The 13,113-nt window shown below is 43.0% G+C and overlaps 1 protein-coding gene across 2 annotated transcripts in view; it reads right to left on the bottom strand.

The window, feature by feature from the left end:
• Nucleotides 1-961: 961 nt before the first annotated feature.
• The window catches only part of nedd9 (neural precursor cell expressed, developmentally down-regulated 9), a 38,905-nt gene continuing 26,753 nt past the window's right edge, over nucleotides 962-13,113 (bottom strand). For both annotated transcript variants that reach the window (XM_069682024.1, XM_069682023.1), the window contains exons 3-7: nucleotides 8,315-8,413; nucleotides 6,935-7,060; nucleotides 3,446-4,606; nucleotides 3,262-3,351; nucleotides 962-1,954 (exon numbers count right to left, since the gene is read on the bottom strand). In XM_069682024.1, the coding sequence (XP_069538125.1) occupies nucleotides 1,403-1,954; nucleotides 3,262-3,351; nucleotides 3,446-4,606; nucleotides 6,935-7,060; nucleotides 8,315-8,413 (2,028 nt within the window). In that variant the 3' untranslated portion in view covers nucleotides 962-1,402. The remainder of the gene's footprint in view (nucleotides 1,955-3,261; nucleotides 3,352-3,445; nucleotides 4,607-6,934; nucleotides 7,061-8,314; nucleotides 8,414-13,113) is intronic.

Here is a 13,113-nt window from a genome sequence, read left to right as displayed (position 1 = left end):
CTTCGTCTGACACCTACCTCCCGCGGGTGGTTTTAGGCATTAAAAATAACTATATAAAAATAATCAATCTTGTCGCTGATGGTCTGGTTTGCTTTCATAGGTCATATAGAGGCATCAGAATTAATTTCAGTCTGTTTCATAACCAGATAAAAACTCCTCACAGGAGCTTTAAATAAAAAATAAAGGTAAAAAACAAGCAGGGTAGCGAATAGAAATCCCTGACTCAATGTTCACTTGTTAGCTGTTTTTCTTTTGGCGAGAACCTGATGTAACAACTGAGTGAAGTCCATTTCCTGTCAAATGAGAGTTTAAGAGAAACTTACGATATATTTGAGTGTGAAAGTTATTCCTTCACTTTGAAGGAACGCATACGTTAGCTCTACCTACATGTACATTAATTTCACTTGTAGTTAGACTACAAAAGAAGAAGTCCTAACTTGAGGTCCACTTATTAGCTTAATGACATGACAAGTTAGCAAACACCAACAGGTGATGAAGACTACGAGGTGTGGCTGAAAGCCTCCAGAATAGTTTAGAGAAAACACAATTTTAGTCTGAGTGTTTAAAGTCGTTTCTGATCTAGGAAGTTTTACAAAAAAAGCTCAACTCAAGGTCCACTTTTTTGTCAGCCACATAGCTCGACATAAATACAGCTGATGAAGCAGCTGGAAGCTAAAAATCATCACACAAGAGTCGCAGCTGTGGGGTGAAAACTGGGCAGACTGTACACTTAAGAAGAACAGTTGACAAACTCCAGAAGAAAACTGGTACGAATGTTTGTCAAACTGCTACGGACACTCTCATTCTGAAATATAAATATTGCTGGATTTTCAAGGGGGAAACAAACTTTATTCACCTTCTTTGCTAACATACAAGCTAAGTTTCTCTTCCTCCTCTCCTGGGAGTGTCTCCGAAACTAGAACAAATCTGTTATGTCAGAGTAAACACACGACACAGTCTCTTGGTTAAGAACAATCGTTTACTTTGTGGAGAGCTCCACACACACACTCACACACATATATCCACATTAACATGATACAGGGAGATTTACTGTCACACCCAGCAGTAAGACACATCAACGACAAACTACAGGTAAAAATGAAAGACCGGGACTCATCTCATAAGGTGCTTCTCACATAATACACAGGACAGGAATGTTATGAAAAACGTCTACATGATCCTACAGACACCAGGACAGCTTCTACATATATATTCATACATAATATAAAACAATCTAAACAAAAATAGAGCAAATATTTACAGAACAGATTATTTACAGCATCAAAACAGGCGTAAAGATGGAGGGCAATATATATAAATGTATGTAAATATATATTTTTATGCTAGATTAATGTACACATGGAGTCTGTGGTGAAATGAGCTGGAGCATCATGGGTAAAAATCACAAGTTGGCCAACTGCAGCAACTGTTCTTTAAACTGCTGTGCGTGATGCGACAGATCCGTCACTCTGTCCACCATCTCCTGGATGGCCGCCGTGTTCGGGTAGTTCAGCGCCGCCGTTTTAGTCGAGGCCACCACCGTCTTTAACAAGTCACACAGCACGTTACTGGAGTTCATCACCCTGTTGGCCACCTCGGGCGCCGTCGCCTGCCTGGACAGCGTGTCTCCGATGAAGACCAGTTTGTGCGCGCTGAGGATGACGAACTTGCTGTGCGCCACGAAGATGCGCGGAGGCTGCCCGGCGCTGACGCAGCCGAAGAAGGCGTCGACGGCGCTGAGGAGCGTGACGAAGTGCTGCTCGCACTGCTCCGAGTAGAAGCCGAGTAGCTGGCGGTCCCGGGCGCACACGTGGGTGGAGGGGGAGAGAGAGGAGGAGGAGGAGTCTGAGGGGGAGGCGGAGGTCATGCCCGAGTGTTGGTGTGACATCCACTGTGAGATGTCGTTCTCCACGGGTTTGATCACTTCCTGCTCCAGCTTCTTGAACTGATTGATCTGTGAAGGACGACAGGATTTAGATTTTAGATGATGTTCTGAGATATAAATACAAGCTCATGCTCTGTGAAAACACAACTAAGGCTGAAATTATAATAAATATCAGCTCTGCAAGAGGACGGACAATCAGAGAAATCCACCGCCAACTAGGGCTGCAAAAGTTTTGATAACAGACGAATTGTTTCAGCAAAAACGCTAAATATTTGCCAATCCCAGTGTCTACAGTGTTGCGATTTGCAGCTTCATATTATCGTGTATGACAGTTAATAAAATATTTATTCAGTTTTGGACTCTTTGCAAATAAAAAAAGGGATTTAAGGACCAGTGTTGCCAACTGTCTTCCAATGAAAGTAGCTAGCACTAGCTCCAAAAGTCGCCAGATAACATCATATGCTAATTTGCATATTGTTGATCGCCATCACGTATGCATTTGCATAACGCTTTGTGGTTGTGAGGCCAGCCCTGCCCGCCCTTAACTGACTGCGCAGTGCTGCTGCACAAGGAGAGAGGAGAGAGAGAGAGCAACTCGGAGCTGTTGGCAGAGGAGCTGTGAACGGCGATAACTCTGAGCAGCAAACATGGGAATGAATTACAATATAATATATTTCCCTGGTCTGAAAAAGCCGCTAAATTTGTCGCTAGTCGCTTTTTACGTTCTAACGGCCACAAAGAGGGACTGAAAAGTCGCTACATCTAGCGATAAAGCCGCTGCCGTTGGCAACGCTGTTAAGCTCAACAAGCTGGGCTCTGGGAAGTTTGAATGTGCGTCTTTCAATCATTTTTAAATATTCATAAACTAATCTATGTCGATCAACAAAATAACAGGTTAATATTTAATAATAGTATCGGAGGCTGCAGCTCTATTTTAACAGTCAAAACAGGAGCTATTTTTGGGTGGTTCAGAATGACCAAATAAGCAAGTTTCAATGCTTTAGTTAACATCCTTAGTCCTTAGAAATGTTGTGAAATTACTCAGATTGTTCCACGTGTTGCTGTTTGTTAAAGACGGCATCAGTCACAGGAAGCTTCAGGGCGTCTTGTATCTCAGTTTTGTCATTTCCTACACTGTATGTGAAGCTGTCAGGAGCCATCTGGCTGCAAAATAAGACTCCAACTGTTCAACTCCTCGAGCCTGGTTTTTGTCTCTGCACCCACAGGACTCGAAATGTCACCAGCTGTGTGTGTCTGATGGTATGGTTTGATTATATACAAATATTTATTACTGATAACCGTGCAGAGAAACCAACCAGAGCAGCTTCTTCAGGGCAACAACAACATCTGTGTCAGAGATAAAGTGAAACTCTCACCTGCTCCTGGCCCAGCTGGACCTGACTCTGCTTGATGATGTTTTCTTTCTCCAGGAGCTCCTTCTGCTGACGCTCAAAGTCGTCTTTGCCCTGCAGAGGAACACATGGGGGAAGTATTACAATCTAATTCTAAATAAGGGCTTCAACTTAATGATCTGAGACTTTGCTCCTTCTGAGGATTTACCTGCAGATGAACGTAGTCGTAGTCCTCCATCCAGCTCTTCACACACTTCTCACTGTTGTTCATGTTGTCTTTGTCCTGGCTCGAGGACACGGGGAAGGGCTTGGTCTGCCCCCCGTAGTTGTCGTTATCAGAGGAGGGGGAGGTGAGCGGGTGGATAATGTTCTCGTCAGGTGAGCTCCCGATGGAGAAAGAGCCGTCCATGTGCGTCCGCCTGAACAGCAGTTCCGCGTTGCTGCCTATCGTGGACGCCAGCTGCTTGGCGTCATCAGGGACCGTCCTGGAGACCATGACGAAGCGATCCAGGTCGTCGGTCTTGTTGTGTTGTCTGCCGGACGAAGCTAAGGCGTTCAGAGCCCAGCTGCAGTTCTCCAGGACTTGGTAGATCTGCAGGAGGATCTGCTGTGAGTCCTCCAGGCGTCCGAGCTGTCGCCTGAGCTTACAGTGCAGGCTGGAGTCTGACAGAGCTGTGGCGTTTGCCGCAGCCCCTCTACCAAACACCACAAAGTCCCCGAGAGCTGCACGAACCCTGTCCAGCACCGTGCGCACGTCGTTAGCATGGCGCTCCATGAAGGGGAAAGTCCTCCAGTGAGGGGAAGCTGCCATCGAATGCAAAGCCCCGACTGAGGCGTCCACGCCCTGCTGCAGGCGGAACAACCTCTGCACAGCAGTGTCCAGGTCCAGAGCGAGGCGGCCCTCTGAGCTGGAGCCGGTGGAGGACGAGGACGTTGACATGCTGCTGCGTGTGCTGCCGGTGCTGGAGAACGACAGACGATTCACGCCGTCGGTCACGTCTGCGACAGCGCGAGCATCCTGAGCGGGGATGTCGTAGATGCCTTTGCTGCCGTCTCTGTCGGCCGGCGAGGTTCTCTGCTGAGCGGGCTGCATGCCCCGGGGGAAGTCGTACACGTCCCTCTGAGACCCCGCCCCTGAGTGAAGAGCGGGCGGAGGAACGTCGTAAATGCCCTCGTTGCCGTTGGTGTTTGGGTGTTGGTCCACACTGGGGGGGAAGTCATAATGTGACTGGGGGCTCTGGGTGGACTTGGTGAGGGCAGGCGGCGGCACGTCGTAGATGCCTTCCTGTTTGTGTTTGAGGGGCTGCGGGAAGTCGTAGTTCCCCTCCTGGAGGGCGGGGTTGGTCCTGCAGGGAGGCACCGAGTAGACCTGCAGACGAGGACAATCAGAAGGTTAAGATCAAAGTAAAAACTACGCAGCACAGTCAATGTGTTTGTTTGTTTGTTATTGAGTGTCCTTTGTCGTCTGTCTCAGGCTCACTTAAATTTAACCATATTTAACTAAAAGGAGTATTCCCTTAAATCATCGTATAATGAGCCACGTCACATCAAAGTCTTTTAAAGTGAACCAGCCTGTGTCTGCAGCTCATAACACTTCAACGTGGCGCAAACTCTGCAGTTGTTTTAAATCAGACAGTTGTTCATTTTAGTTTGTCCCGAACATTACCCGGCCATCCCTCCTTGTTAATCAGGAACATGATGTCTGTAAGTTGCCGAGTGAATCAGAGAAACCAGCTGATACAGTTGACAAGAGGACACGTTTACATAAACTGTGGTTACTGTAAAACTGCGTACATGCAGCGGGTCAGTAATCTGACCCCTTCCTCGATCTTATTTAGGAACCATAGCTTTCTCATCGTCACTGTAGAGGAGACAGAAGCCACAGACAGACAGAGCCGCATTTGTTCAGTGGTGGAAACCAACTGTACACTTCCTTACGTGTAAGGCTACCTTATTTTAAATGCTTACGTTTTGGTTGATCACTCCTCTCTCTGTGTGAGGGTCTCTTTGCTGTTACTTTCCCTGCTGCAGTGTTTTGTATTGTACATACATACATACGTCCATACTAAAGTACATATACGTACAATACGATTCGAGTAACACTTTTGTAAATAACCAAGATGGCTGCCTCTGTAAAACGTTGACTCTGCTATCTTTTGTTGACGCAAAATCAGTGTTTGCCTATAGACTGTATAGAGGAGGTGGATTTCACCACTGTGACATCACACTTTTTAATCCATGAGTTTGTAATTTTTGGTTCCTTCCATACAACTACTGATGTTAGCATTAGCATTAGCAGGGGATTTACACCTTTCTTCATGTATCATGTGACACTTTGAAATGTTAGCTTGAAATTGGCTAAGTTATCGGTTGTCTAATGATATTTAATTGGCTATCAAACATGTTGTTTCACCTTTACATATGGCCCAAATATGAGACATTGTCTTAAGTTATCAACCAGGAAGTGGTGAAATAATAATACTGCTGCATTAAATACATTTGAAACCAGTTATTTATCATAAACTCATAAGAAATAAATGTTGACAGAGGTAATAAATCATCTGAAAGTTGAATCTTTTTCACATCTGGTTCTATACAATCTGACAGTTTTGCGCCCCCTGGTGGCCATGAGAAAGGATGCAGGTTTAAGGCATTTCAGCATTGGCTTCACTTTTATAACCAAGGGGCACAGTCCACATATTCTGGACAATCTGTGTGTGTTTTCATTCTTCTGATTGGATTTGGTAACAGTTACATTTAGCTACGCCACGTTTGGTTGCTCTGACTGGTTGTAGGTTTTTCCATTTGTGTCTAGAGGCATTTTGATTGGCCCCACTTGCCCTTTAAGTCTGATGAATAAGATTGGCTATTATAGTCAAGGAGGAAACCAGTTGTCTTGTTTACACAACATTTAAAAAATCTGCTTACTGGAAAAGTTGACTGTAACCTGGTAAGTGTAATTAGTTAGTTAATGTAAACACGCTGAAAGTCAGTGGGATTTCACCGGGTACTGTTTGCATTACTGCAGTTAGACATTGAGGAAGTGAAAACCCCTCTGGCTCGTATAGATACTACATTTAAACCTCAACGTTTCTCCCTCTGATTCCTTCCTCTAATGCAAAATCAAGAGCCAAACTGAGCTTTGACCTCCCACTAACTTGACACAGAGCCCTGAGCATGATGGGAGCGCAGTGGGCTGAATTAAACGGTGGCCTGTAAGTGTTTTCCATCAGCCTTGAAATGCACTCTTTACAGCTAGACAGGCCTACCCCAAAACTGTAATTAGGAATGACGCAAATAACAGGTCCCGGCATATTTCAGGTTATTACAAACAAACTGATGGCGCTCGGCCCGGTCGGGTCTGGCAGTCTGGTGAAATCTTAGAGGGTCTGGAAGGAGAAGAGTTACGTCCTTGACACTGAACCGTACTCAGGCAGTTTTGGTTAAACTCCCCTGGCAGGCAAAGCTTTCATTTAGTGCAGCCGCAAGAATGTCATAAATACGCGATTTGACGTTTTATTCATTTATTGCAGACAATTAAGAGAAATCCGAGGAGCTGTATCAATAAACACAAAATAATACTTTCTGCTACCACTTCCTTTGTTTCTTTATTTAACTGGAATACATGAAGCGTCTCAGCGAAGTGCTCTCTGTCTTTGTGGTGGAGGATCGGCTAAGTGTTGACATGTCGTCTTACCCCTTGTGAAGAGGGAGGGATGTCATAAACGCCTTGTGTCCTCGGGTCCATTTGAGGCGGGGGGACATCATAGACTCCCTGGTTCCTGGCAGGAGGAAACATCTGACCAGGAGGAATATCGTACACCTGAAACATGAGAGAAAAAACAAGATAAAGAAGATGTGGAAAACTTAAAATAAAACGTATAGTATGAGAAATGATTCAAATATTTTCCTTAAAAAATTGAATATATTATGTTTGATTCAGTTGATTTTTGCCACTGGGGTCTACATATTAAACCAATAACAAAAGATGTTGGTTGAGGTTGCTTTTTGTAGCAGCATAGGATCATGGGAGTTGTTGTTTTCGTTGCTAATTAACGACCAAAAATCGAAGTAAGTTGACTCGTTCATGGACGAGGTTTTAAAATAAAGTTTTATTCACGTTACATTTAGTCACGCTTAGGTCATTCAGTTTTAATGAATTAGCCCTAAGTAACGTTAGCTAACTCTCTGTCATATCACCTGGTGTTCCTCTCAAAGACAGGGGACCACATAAGTATAACCTTTAACACAATACAGGTTCCTGTGGGACTGATCATTGTTGGAAACATTTGGCATAATGTAGGCACACAACTTAACAAAATGAGACGTATAACTTATTGTTTTTTTTAGACCTTTTCACTTGGAAATAATGCATAAAATGCCTTTCAATAGTGCAGAACTAGTTTGATTTAATGGGTGTATCTAGCATCACAACAGCACTGTGGGTTTTCAGCCTAAGGCAAGATGACAGGACAAAACTAAAACTGTCACAGGTCCTTTCTGAGAAATAAGGCCACTGCAGCAGAGAACAGGATGTGTGGTGGATTCAAACACGGAACAAACTGAAGATCAAACAAACAGCGTTTTCGTTCTGACAAATTAAAACCACCTACCATATTCACTTCAAACACTTCTTGCTGGGTTGACTACTGACATTTCGGTTTATTTAAATGATTTATTTTGAATATTTCAGATGCTTAGAACCAGAGTGGATTAGAGCAATATGTGCAGCATTTTCAGATTTTACACAGTTACCCAAACTGGTTTGATCAAAAACACAACATAGACAATAATAATGTTTTTACATCTGATGAAGTTTGACATCTTTTTTTGCTTTCTTTTCCTTTCTGTTTCATTTCTTTCTATTTTGGTCGGGACATTCATTGGGTTATTTTTAAATAAACTTCAGAGAACATCAAGTAGGAATTCATTATGTCTATAATGCAACACAGGCATAAAAAACAAACTATTAAATTATTCAGGAAAAGTTCTGTTTTAAATTGAAAGTACAATGGCGACTAGACAAATAAGGTCATGCTAGTAGACTGTACATGCTGTGGTAACATAAGACACCTACCCCCTGTGATCTACTGGGTGGGACATCATAGAGGTCCTGCTGGTTGTGCTGGCCAGGGCTGTAGGTGTAGGACTGTCCCACTCTGGTCGGGGTCACCACCTGTCCGAACACAGCGGGGGGAGAGACAAACAATCAGGCCTGCTGTCAAAAGAACGACACCTGGGGCAAAGCAGCAAACTACAAACACACCCGTCCGGCCACCCAGCTGCACAGACTGTACGTCCTCCATTGTTTTTCATTCGCAGTCCTTGAGTGACCCAGGGACAATAAGTGATTACAGTTGGGCACGATATGCTCTGGCACCAAAGACGCACCAACATCCTCCTTGTTTCAGGCTATTTGTAAATAACTCAGGAAACATGGAGATAAACAGAAACCGGAGGCTGCACAGCAAAGAGTCTAACCTGGAACTTATTTCCTGTCAGCTGTGCACTGTATACATGTGTATACATATGTAATGCCCACAGATGGAAAAAATAATCCAACAAAGTCTGCAATGGTGAAGAAAAAGACTAAAGCAGCAAATGCTATGGGGAGTTCAACAGGGACCACAAGTCGGAATAAACAAGTTAGTCAGCAAACTTTCTCAGTAACCTAAGCTGGCTAACACAAACACACAGTAGCTCGTGGTTGTGCTAGACACTGTAAGGCTGTACGGTAAAAACAAATAGCCTACTACACTCTTCTTTTAAATGTAATATCGTCTCTGTATGAAGGCCTGAAAGCTGAAACATTAACAGGAAGTAGTTTGTAAATAAAGCTAGCTAACATTAGCTACCAATAGCTGCTGTTTCATATCAGACAAATTAAGGTTGTAGCAGCAAAACTGCTGGGAGAAGAGAATTAAGCAGGCGTGTGTTTTATTGGTTATGAATTAAAAAATAATGAAAGTTCTTTTAATAATCATAGTTTATCTGTAAGGTCACTATAAATCGAAATATCCAAAATAAGAGAAAGAGGTTTTGTTACTTCTAGCAGGCTAACAGCTACAAGCTAGCTTATAGTTATATCAGACAAAGAAATCTGGTTAGCAACAAAATCTCAAGTAAATTAAGCTGTTTTTTTATTAGTATGAATTAAAGTTATAATAAACAAGAGGAATATGGTGTTTTTTTCTCCTTTTGAGAGATAGAGGTAATCTGTAGAGGTATATAAATCGAAATATCAAAAACGAGATAGAAGTTTTGTTACTTCTAGCTAGCTAACAGCTGCTACAAGCTAGCTAGAGTTGTAAGAAGAATGTGTCCTTTCAAATCCCTAAAGCTAAAATATCAAGAGTTAGAAAAAACTTGTGTGTTTCATTTAAACCAAGGGAAACACAAAATCACCACCCAACAGTTCAACTTATAAAAACTAAATAAACATAAAACTTATGTTGTTCAGTTGAGCAAAGTAAAACTCTAATAGTGCTTTGTGAAAACAGATTTTTAGCTAGCAAGGATTTCATATTCAGAAGATGTTTATGATTGCATGGAGAAGTAGTTTTATTGTAGTACTGGCTGGAAGTCTCAGAACCTGGAGAAGTAATCATTAGATCAGGTATTGATGAACAACCCTGTAATAAACCGAGGAATTTAAGGCTGTAGGATTTAATACATATTAAAAATATTTTACACTCTGGCGCAGACTAGACTACAGAACATTGGTGTGATTATTGCTTAAAAACAAACGTGCCTACGCCAGTGACATTTCTCCCTGTTTATTTTTTACCACCTTTTTCCTCCTCTTTTTTTCCGTCAGTGCTAATCAGTCCCTCCACACCTCCTTATTTCAGTGTTTCCATCCCCCTCCCCCGCAGCCGCCGTTCTCCTAAAAGCAGAGCTGCAGACCTCCTTGCTGCGTCAGACAGACAGAGGAATGCCGGGAATGTCCTTCATTGAGACCAGTACTCCTTCTCTGCCCCCACATACCCCTATCGCCACTCTGGAGTGAGCAGGGTTCATTAACAGGGCTCCAAAATAGGAACCATACGCACGGCTTCCTGGCAGAGGGAAAAGTCTCCAGGGAGTTATAAGACTTTAGTCCCAGTATCCACTCATGAGTCGCTGTATAGCCGAGTTAATATCCTTATTACATTTCTTGTACTGTGGAGACATTTAATCGGAGCGTGAGCAGCAGGAGCCGTAACCTCAGCCAACTAAGAAAGGGATTAATGTTTCTGAGGAAGTAGAGGAGATGGAGAGGAGGAGGAGAAGGAGGAGGAGGGATCTGGTTTGTAAAAGAGATTTATGAAAAAGGGTAACAGAGGTGGAAAGCGAGAGGATCGGAAAAATGAGAGGACGTCGCCTAGTATGGAAAGGAATGCCATTCATGTGAGCTGGAGTCTGACTAACAGTAGTCCATATGGTTCTCATAAGTCCAATCTGAACAAGGCCGTGGTGATTTAAGGTGTTCATTGTTGGCATTCCTGTCCGAGCATACATCATCCCAACAGGGCCTGCGGGGTCAGAGCTGAAACATACACCGTGGGCTTTAAACGCGTCAGACCAGGATCTGAAATAAACCAGCAGAGGAAGAAATAGGCCGGCTGCTTTGGGGTCTTGTCACGCACTGTCGCTCGCACCCTTCAGCAGACTTGAACTGAAAATAGATGTTTTATTCCACTGCTATTTCCACTACTTTAGGGTGTCTACAGTGTAGTGATTGAATCTATGTTATTGTCTATTATTTATGGATGTATTATCTGGCCATAAAAATCATTAAAACATTCAATTTATTTAACAGAGTCCATTTGCACTGTGGGTAATGGGTTTTCAAGACACTGTGGGCTTCCACGCGGACAAAACTGCGACAGCTGGATACACAACACCCCCATCTCTGCTCTGACCTTTATTGTTTCGAAATATAACAGCAGAAATGTTAATATTTTGCCAAGTTAGGATTTTTTTACCTCCAATAATTGTTTTCTTACTTTAACTTGGCTGGATAAACATGGTTAAAGTTTTGTTTACACCAGTTAAAGTCATGCCGAATTAGCTATTGGCGCTAACTGTTTGCATTAAACCCACAAAACTACAGACAACTATCACTACAGAACTTTGATACTAAGGAGACCTTAAATCGTGATGATTCTTAAGCATGTTCTGAATAGACATTTTTTCTGTGATTTCTAAGCAGGCATATGGATGATTTATTCGCAATGAACATCAGGGTGAAAGTGGTGTTATTGTGACAGGTACGTCTAAGAGAATCTAAAAATACATGTATCTTGATTGCGTGGTTGTTTTCACTTGGCTATTAATCCAAGGAGTGCAAATTTGGGCGCAATTTTCTGATTCCCAACAAAATGTGCGTTAGTTGCTTGACTTTTATTTGCAGGGCTTGAGAGCAGTGTTACTGTTACATATTTGATTGTTCAATTTTTGCGAATGGAAATGTGCTACAATCATAAAAGAGCATGTGACCAGACAAAGCAGATAGTGAGTGAGAGCTAGCTTTTGGCTAACTAACAACAAATCGGTGCTTGCTAAAGGTCACTGTAGCCCGGCTGCTGTCCCTGTAGGTTCAGCCTGTGTGCTGACGATAAGAGGAAGTCTGGACTCAGCTGTCACACGCAGATGGCAGCTAGGTGTCTGTCAAAGACCTGCGTGACCTTTTCCGCAGGTACGTGTCATCTCTTTGAGCAGCCTCTCCTCTCAGCCGCTGCCAGATGCACACTGCTCATTTATTTCCCATCTCCACCCTCTGTTTTCCCAGCAGGCTGTTGCTCGGCGCTGCTGTAATTGCTGGTGGGTAAATATTTACCGCGTACGATGAGGTCGGCTATTGCGCGGCGGCTGCGGAGGTGGCAGCTCTTTCAGAGAGCGATGACATCATGAAGAGCCGAGCCGACTTGAGCAAACATTTGTTCCCCACTCAGGTGATAGGAGGCTCTGAGGATTCCTTCGTGGAGGAGGCAGAGCTAACGGAGTGACTAAAGAGGGATCAGGTTTAAACTAGTGCCCTGAGGAGCCAAATAGATGCCTTGTTAACGCTCCTACGTGTAATGCTGAGTGACTCATGGCCTCTTTCAGCAGCACTGTGTTTACTTAGCATCCTGGCAGGCTCAGGTTTTGGCAGGTTGGACTTTACAGCTTTATTCAGAGTCATTTGAGAGGTGTCGTCATAACGTCAACAACTACCTCATCAGCTTTTTATATTCTCCTGAAGATTGTATGTAATGAAGACATTAAGACGGAGCTGTAGGGATGGACAATCAGCAGAATCGTTTTGTGATCCAGGTATGATTCTACAAAGAGAGACACGTCACAACAGATGTAATATCACTATATTGACTTCCTGTTTGCAAAATAATTGATCTGAAACTACATCTTTTGGTAATTAAAGCCCTGAATGAAATACTTTTAATCTTGGAAGGGTTTTTGTTATTGTCCTCAAATTCCAAAGTAAACATGAATATGCAGGGTAAGTTTTTATGCACCCCAAATCTGCAAGGAAAGTCCATAAATCTTGAGGTTTGTTTAACTGCCTCTTATTAAACTAAATTCAGAACTACTTATTCCATTGCAACTTTTGACCTCCAGGCAAATCAGTTCTGTGAAATTTGGAGGATCTTCTTTAATTTCAATCTTACAGTAAAGCCTTCCAAGTCTTAAAACCCTTAAAATAACCTTAGATATAAATATACAATGCAAATAAGTCTCTCCTTAAACAACGAAATGTATGAGTGAATGTTAAAGCTGTATTTAAACTCTTAAAGGGCCAGTTCGCCGATTTTCAACTTCAGTCCTATCATGCTCTAATAGGGAGCTAATGCCATTATGATCGCTCTGTGCCTTTGGAGGACGCTATCCACTTCT

This window comes from Semicossyphus pulcher, unplaced genomic scaffold (assembly GCF_022749685.1).
Source record: "Semicossyphus pulcher isolate SPU_LCO1_2020_fin unplaced genomic scaffold, fSemPul1.0.p SCAF_5, whole genome shotgun sequence".
Lineage (NCBI taxonomy): Eukaryota > Metazoa > Chordata > Actinopteri > Labriformes > Labridae > Semicossyphus > Semicossyphus pulcher.
This window is presented reverse-complemented; position numbering and strand designations above follow the sequence as displayed.